Source organism: Lupinus angustifolius, chromosome LG03 (genome assembly GCF_001865875.1).
Source record: "Lupinus angustifolius cultivar Tanjil chromosome LG03, LupAngTanjil_v1.0, whole genome shotgun sequence".
In the NCBI taxonomy this organism is placed as follows: Eukaryota; Viridiplantae; Streptophyta; class Magnoliopsida; order Fabales; family Fabaceae; genus Lupinus; species Lupinus angustifolius.
In genome coordinates, this window is record NC_032011.1 from 27,971,265 (window position 1) to 27,979,987 (window position 8,723).

At 30.4% G+C, this 8,723-nt stretch overlaps 1 protein-coding gene across 1 annotated transcript; it reads right to left on the reverse strand.

Moving 5' to 3' along the window:
• LOC109342644 (transcription factor MYB36-like) lies at positions 5,029 to 6,677 on the reverse strand. The gene is made up of 2 exons (XM_019580588.1): positions 6,370 to 6,677; positions 5,029 to 5,924 (listed from the first exon to the last, which is right to left on the reverse strand). The coding sequence occupies exons 1-2, from the start codon at positions 6,530 to 6,532 to the stop codon at positions 5,047 to 5,049; spliced, it is 1,041 nt and encodes a 346-aa protein (XP_019436133.1). The 5' UTR covers positions 6,533 to 6,677; the 3' UTR covers positions 5,029 to 5,046.

Consider the following 8,723-nt stretch of genomic DNA (forward strand, 5'->3'; position numbering starts at 1 on the left):
ATTATGACTAAAGTCCTGGCAGGTAGGCTTAAAGGGGTGATGGCTTCTTTGATTTCGCCTTCACAATCACCTTTCATTCAGGATAGAAACATTCTAGACGCCACTATTGTGATTAATGAGGTTATCCATTTGGCTAAGAAGGATAGGGATGGGTGCTTATTGTTCAAAGTAGATTTAGAGAAGACTTATAATTCAGTTAGTTGGAATTTCTTGGATTATATGATGTCCAATTTTGGTTTTTCGAGACAGTGGAGGAAATGGATAATTGAGTGCTTAGCTTCTATTACTATGTTGGTCCTTGTGAATGGTACGCCCTCCAATCAATTCTTAGTTTCAAAGGGTATCAGGCAGGGGGATCCGATGGTGCCTTTTTTTGTTTCTGTTGGTGGTAGAAGGGTTTGCGAGATTGGTTCGTATGGCAAAAAGTGGTGGAATCTTGGAAGGTTATTCATAGTCTTACTACCCTTCAAAGGAAGTTCTTATGGGGAAATAAAAGAGGTAATAAAGGCATTCATTGTGTGAAATGGTCAGAGGTATGTAAACCGAAGAAGCAAGGTAGGTTGGGAGCTAAAGATTTAACAAAGTTTAATGAGGCGTTATTGGGGAAGTGGAAGTGGAGAAGATTGACTGAGCTAGAGTCGATGTGGGTTAGAGTGGTGGATTCAAAGTATGGTCCATACATGAGTCGTTCAGAATCAAATTTGGCCTCGAGGTGGTGGAGGGATTTAGGTAAGACTGGTTCGTTGAATGGAGACAATGCTGGATGGTTGGACTCTCATGTGTGGAAGGAAATTGGTGATGGCAGTTCGACATTATTTTGGCATGATACTTGGTTCGGTAATCAATGCTTGAAAGACATGTTTCCAAGACTTTTTTACTTGTAGAGAATAGACAAGATTTAGTAGTGGGTTATGGTGTTTGGATGAATAGTCTTGGAGTTATCACATTTCTTAGAGAAGACATTTGTTTTCTTGGTAGGAAGACTCAACTGATCAGTTATACGACTTGATAATCCATCACAATTATATGCAAGGTATTTCTGATAGATGGAGGTGGGGCCTAAATGCTTATGGGGTTTATAAAGTCAAATCAGTATACATGGCTCAATTAGAGTATGGCATATCTACTAGGGATGATCTTCTTAACAGGTGTTGTATTAGTTATGCTCCGATGAAGGTGTGTTGCTTTGTTTGGAAATTGATGAGAGGGAGTTTGGCTACTAAGGAGGAGCTTCAAAGAAGGCATATTATGGAAGGGCTAGAGTTGAATTGTGTTTTTTGCTTGAGCACGTAGAGTCAACTGATCAACTCTTTCTAGCTTGTTCGTTTACATCTTCAGTGTGGAAATGATTTTACTCTTGGTTACAGATTCCAATTCTTCTACCTAATTCTATTTCAGATCTGTTGGTGATGCATGATTCTTTTTGTAAAGTACCAAAAGGTAGAAATTGTTGGAGAATGTTTTGTTCGTTGTGGTGTAGTCGATCTGGCTCATGAGAAATGATGTAATCTTCTCGGCTAAAGAGGTTAGCTATTAAGTGCAAAAATTACCTTATATAATAAGGATAATTAAACACATTTTAACCTTAAAAGTCTACATAAATGTAATTCATAGTATATATCGAGTCAAATATTTGCACCAAATTCTATAACATGTGTTTTTATGATATTTTAGGTGATTAGAGGCTGAAAGGAGCAAAAGATGTCAAAGGAGATCCTAATGTTAATCAAAATCTTTGAAGATAATGATTCAACTACCTCATTCTAATCATGATCTGCGAAGATAATGGTTTAACCATCTAATTCTAATCACAATCTTTGAAGATAATGGTTCAACGACTTAAATCTAACCACAATCTTTGAAGATAACGGTTCAACAACCTAATTCTAATCATAATCTTTGAAGATAAGGAAAAAAATATGAAAATTAGTATAAATAGGGGGTAGCTCTAGGTTGAAGAGATCACTCAAAACATCATTCATCTTTAGTGATCATCACTAATCACCACTTAGTGGAGAAAATATTAGGACTGAAACAACAATCACTCTAGGAAAGAAGAATGTCAACCAATCAGATGACTATAGCTTCCATGGGAATGAGTAGCTAAATCCTTCTATCTGGGGTTAGGTGTAATTATTTGAACTTGATGTATCCAATATGACTATTTAATTGTTTAATATTATTATTCCATTGTGTTTCCTTGATTATTCTTATTCGTAATGCTTATTTTGGTTTGATCACTCAATGCATGATAGCAAGCTTAAAGATGAGTAATGAGAATTTTCATGTTTAAACTAGATCTGGAATATATCAACTAGTGACATATTGATGCCTAAGAATTGAATTGATTGAACTAGTCATTCTAACACTCATATTATTATGATTAGATGATTAGTTTGTCAAGGAATGAAGAATTAGTTTATTTAGTCAATTGATATCTTTAGTCAAGGAATTGATAAATAGATAAGAACTGGTGGTCGGGAAATCAAAAGAATAATCATATACGAATGTAATTACTGAATACTAGAGGACAAATAGTGTAATATAATCTCAGGTGCTTCATCTCTTAACTTAATATTTTTAAATCGTTTACTTTTACATTTGTTAAATTTTAATACTTTCACTAAATAAAAATATTTTCCAACCCAACTTTAGTTATTTGCTAATTAAAAGAATATCAAGCAAGTCCTTGTGAATTCGACAATCTTATATACTTATTTGCGACAAATCGTTTGGTTAAAAAAATAAACAATCGATTTGTCGGTTTGCAATAACTTTACCGAGGTGATGGATTTGATTTAGATTCCATCTTGGACTTGGTTTTGTTACACAAATGTTATTTTGTTTATGACTTCTCACATTATTAGATTATGATAAAATATATACAATAATGTAGGTGATTAGCTTGAGGAAGATAGCACAATGTTAGGATAGTGATGAATAATATAACTTTACTGTTATTGCTATGATTATCACAATTCAATTATATATGTCAAAATATTATTTGATTTTATAGGATAATATTTGTATATATATTATATTGTTTTATTTTTATCATTATATATGTTTGTTTCCTTCTATAACTTATATTATTCTCTTGAGTTTATAAAATGGTAGAAAATGAAAATTTATCAATATTATTGTTATGATATGATTGATTGTAATATTTGATTTGCGATAAAAGACAAATAAATTGTTTCAAGTTAGGATAAATTTATAAGAATAAAGATTATGATTAATGAAGATTCATGTTAGTATAATAGAGAAAAACCTTTTAGTTTTAGATTTTAATCTTTAAATCACATAACCTAGCACTTAAAGAAGAAGGAAGATAAGAGAGAGAAAATGAGAGGAGATGAAAGCAAAGAAAGGGAAAATGATTTTTCCATCAATCATAGGAACACCAATATCCTTGAAATACTGAATTATATGAAATAACATATCAGAATAAATAATATTAGTTGAATATATATAGTTATTTTAAATGATATCTCTCGTTATATTAGGAAATTTATATTTTCAGTTGATTATTTTAATAAATTCTATTTAGAACTAAATGTAAATAGAATTTATTAAAATAATCAACTGGAAATATTAAATGAGATATATTATACATAATTCATTATAAGAATAAAATTTTATTTGTATGAGTATGTCTTTTTTTGTGTTATGACCATGCTCTTTTTACGACCAATTTATATAATAAAATTTGGCAACATCTCCTTTTTAGTAAAGATAAGAAAAGGAAAAGAACTGCTCAATTATTCTTCAAAAGTTGATATAGTACAAATTAGTCGTATAAATATTAAATAACATAATGAAATATGTAGTTTCATTATGATCAGGAATAGAATTGAAAGAGAAAATTGGTAGTCCCAAGTTAAGAGGATATATGCATGTTATATATAACTTACCACCCAACAAATCCTTCTAAGCAATTAATTTGTTCACTTCATCTATATACTTTGAGGGGGAAAACGAAGCTAAATACTTCACACTTCAACTGATATTTGAATTAAAATATGACTATGTCATCTTGACCTTGGGACTCTGAGGAGAAAAATGGCACAAAAAACAAAATATAGGTAATTTAGATATAACTTTGCAATGCCATTAGTGAGGAAGTTCCTACGAAAGTGATAAGGACTTAGATATGTAATTTTAAGTTAATTTAATATGTATCTATGCTAAATATCCATAGTAAATATTTTTTTAATAATAATAATTAAAATTAAATACTAGTTGCTTCTAAGAAATTTACCCTACTTCAGAATTTTATAATAAATCCTAAATATCATATTGCCTATAAAATATATGTGATATAATAGACAGTACATTATTGGACCAACTTCTTATTAATATCTGTAGTATACAATTTAGTCTCCTATTTTTATAAACTTTCTTTCTATTTATGAGATTCTACAGCTAACACATGCATCCAGATCATTGTCATGAATTCTTGAGCAAGGAAGAATTGATGCATGCATTGCATTCATTAAGAAGCTACAGCTTTACACCTGCACCTACAGCCCTCCAATTAGTATATTAACTTATGCGGCAGAAAAGATATCTATATTTGGCAACACTTTTGTTGTATGTGAGAGCTTAGAACCAAAGTTGACATCAAAACAAAACAAATAATTCAATCAATATATATATATAGAGAGAGAATTATCAATGTCTTCTATAGTTACATACTCATAAAGCTAGCTTCAAGCCACACACAGCAAATGTGTTACTCACACTAGTGACTTCCTCTAATCTACTCCATACTCAAAAAACTTGATTTCTATATATGAGGCAATAGAAAAGACTAGCAAGCATAACAATTAGAAGTTTTTTGTCACTCTAATTATATATGCAAAGGCCTTATATTATTTACCTCATGAAGATAGACTAGAGAATTGTTTTTTTTTTTAAGCAATGGTGCTAGAGAATTGTTATTTTGCTAATTACTAGAATTTGTATAATGAAATAAAGCTAGAAAGCTAAACTATACACATTATTATATAAAAATTAAGTATAATTAAATACTCCATGTTTATTTTATGATGAAGAGACACCCACACCAAGAAAATCAATGAAAGGAACTTCTTTGTGCTCAATATTAGGCTCATCATCTTCTTGTTCTTTTTCTGAAGAAGCCTTCAATTCTGTGAATGTGGATGAGTTATCACAGAAACTCTTCATGTCCCTCTTTAACTTTCCATTGTGATCAGAAGAACCAATGAATCCAAAAAAACTTGGAACAACCCTATTGTAGTTTGGAAAAGAGAACGAGTTAGTAGAATTAGAGCCTCTAAAGCTACCAAAGGATTTAGTTGTAGCAGTAGGATTTGGATATATTCTGTAAAGAAATCTATCTGAGCTTTTTGAACATTGTGGGAGATAAACACTAGAACTATTGAAATAAACATCTTTCCCTCCTTTTCTAAATGAATCAGCTACAAGAGTAGTACTATTACTAGTGTTTGTGGTGGTTGAAATTGTGAAAGATGATGCAAAATTCCAAGTTGCTAGAGAACTAGAGGGAGTATCAAGGTTCTTGAAGTCAAAGAATCTTGCATTCTCTAATCCAATTCTTGAGTTAAACAACAAGTCTTGATGAGATTTTGGTCTTTTTGATTCAGAGAAGATATTAATATTATTGTTGGAGGAAGAAGTGTTGGAATCATTGTATAGTTCTTGGAAACTTCTCTTGCCACATAACTTAGATTGTTCTCTTTGCCTTCTAGCCATTATAACATGCCAATGATTCTTCACTGCATTATCAGTTCTACCAGGGAAAACCCTTGCTATTAGTGCCCATTTGTTACCATGAAAGCGATGTGCTGCAAGTAGCTTCTCTTCTTCCTCTTCTGTGAATGGCCTTCTGTTAATTCTTGGATCTAGTTGATTGAACCACCTTAATCTACAGCTTTTACCTACAAAAAAAGATCAATTAGAAAAAGCCCATTATATATTCAGAATTCAGAAAAGAAACATATGATTATCAAATAAAGTTAATTAAACATGTGTATAGAGGCATGATTGTTATGTATTATATATAGATCGATCATGCAAAATTATATATTAAATTAATATATATCCAAATTTAAAATATATAACATACAAGTTTGTATGAAAGAAATGAATTATGCAAATATAACTCCTAAAAAATCAGCTCTTAGCCTTTTCCAGAAAGATTTTCTAGTTGGTGTCAAGTTATTAGTTTGTTATAATATATTAATTCAAGCTACTATTCCACTGAGATTTGTAATAAGGAAACTGTAGTAAAACATAATTATGTTAAATTAATATATGCATGTAAGAACATTTTTTTGCTCAAGAATAAAAAAAGTTTCACATATAATATATATATATATATACCTGATCTTCCTTGTAGCTTTTGAGCAATTGAATTCCAATTCTGGGCACCAAATTGTTCAACAAGTTGCCTGAGTTTTTCATCCTCAGCCGGTCTCCAATGACCACGAGGACAAGTCTTGGTGTCCTCACATGTTGAACCAGTAACTGAAGAAGAATACACCATGGAAGAAAAGTATTATTGTTGTTGTTGATGAATGAGGTTATTGGTATATTTTGGTGGAAGAAATCTTGAACATGAAGCACAATAGAGAGAAGTGAAGAAGAAGATATATAAGGAAGTGGAAGGGAGGGGTTGGTTTAGGGTTATGGATGGGAAGTCACTTTTGTTGCCTTCACACGACAGATTATGCTCCATGTACTTGTCATAAATACACTTAGACTAGACTTTTTTATCTCAAAATTCATTTTATTTAGACAACATTTCATATATTGTCCTTATATACATTTTTCGTCTAGATAACATAATGTTATATAAAAACACACTTATTTACTAATTATTATATTGAAACTCATGGAACACATTATCATTTTATTGCATTTTTTTCTTAATTATTTTATAAATGAATTTAAAAAACACTGGAAAAATTCATAGTATCCTAATTGAATGTTCAAGAATCACTTATCTCAAATTCCTCTTTACTTGCCCCTATAAATAAAGAAGGAAAAAGAATTCTCTATACTGTTGCCATTTGTTTTCAAATTCCTCCAATTACTATATAATCATATTATCACATCAGTAACCAATTCCATTTGTTTGGTTATCGTATAGTTTTTATTAAAGGGACATTTCTCCTTGATAATAGACTTGTTGATTTCTGACATCAGATAATTGTGTCCTTAATAAAATAAAGCAGTTTTTAAGCAATTTGATAAAGTTGTTGGAGATTAATCAATCTTAAAATGTCATAGTATGCAAAATAAAATCGTTCCAAAAAAATTATTCCTATTGATAAACATTTGAGCAATATGTTATGTGCAATTTATGTATGTGCTTTTTCTTTTATTCTAAAAGTTTAAAGATGGTTTTTTTTTCCATTTTTGTTAATTGTTGAATAACATCCCAATGTGATGTCTATAATTCCTTCATTTTGAACCCTAGATATGAAAGAGGTTTGAAATATTGAGAATTTTTGTGGTGAGAGAAAAATGATGGGTCAAAAAAGCTTCTCATTCACATATATATATATATATATATACAATTGAAGTGGAAGAAGTCGTGTAATAGATGCAAATTAACAAATCGTATTATATTCATTTATACAAAAGAGAGTTGGTAAACACAAAATGATATTACCCTAAACGAAAACAAAGAAAGATGAGAGATCTATTTAATCCAAGAGTAAATTTAAAAACATACTCTACATTTTAGTTATCAATTCTAGGCAAATATAATATTTTAAATCTATTAACTAATTCAAACCATTAGATTTTCCTAGAATTGATGACTAAAACGTGGAATAAATTTAAATTTACTCATAAAGTAAGTGGATCTTGTTACAGAAAGAAGTCCACATTTACCCAATTTCTTATAATAGTTAGGGTTTAGAGCAAAATTTTATTTATTTTGTATATCAAAACATAATAATGCTTACAATATCCACCTCCTTTGATGTTAAAATGGTATGAGGCATTGACAAGTCTTTTTGATGAATAAGAAAAATGAGATATTTATGAATGAGAAAGACAAGAAAAGCTTAAAGCTTGGAGGAGGAGGAGGAGGAGGAGGAGGAATGGAATCATAACTAAGTAAACTATATGTACATGTAAAACTAACTAAAACCACTAAAATTAACTCTAATTATAACTAGTCTAATGCAATATCAACCCAAATACTAAAATATAGTTTAAAATATATTTCAACAGCCCCCTCAAACTGGAATGTATCATGCATTCCAAGCTTGAAATAATTGTGTTGAACACGATCATATACTCTAGTACCTCCTCTAGCTGGTGGGTGAATCATTATCTCTCAGTCTTGAAATCTGAATATGAAGCAATATTGATGCTTAACTATCATAGGCAGAAGCAACTTCATCCAAAGCTTAACCATCTATTTTGATAGAAACTTAACCAACCAAACCAATCATAATGGATGAAAGAGAGAAAACCGGATTTTAATCTTGATCCTAATATGATGTTTCAATGAGGAAAAATTACACACCATAATGTTGTGTGTTTAATGAGAGAGGTAAAGAAAATAGAGTAGTAAAGAAAAGAAATAATTGGGGAGTAAATCATGAAGAATTCATCTCTAGTAAAATTATAGCCCAAAGCTTTAAAGCTTTCATGTATAAGAAGGACAAGAAAAGAAATGGTACCAACTATAACAATTGGAACTTAATTTGGAAGGCTTA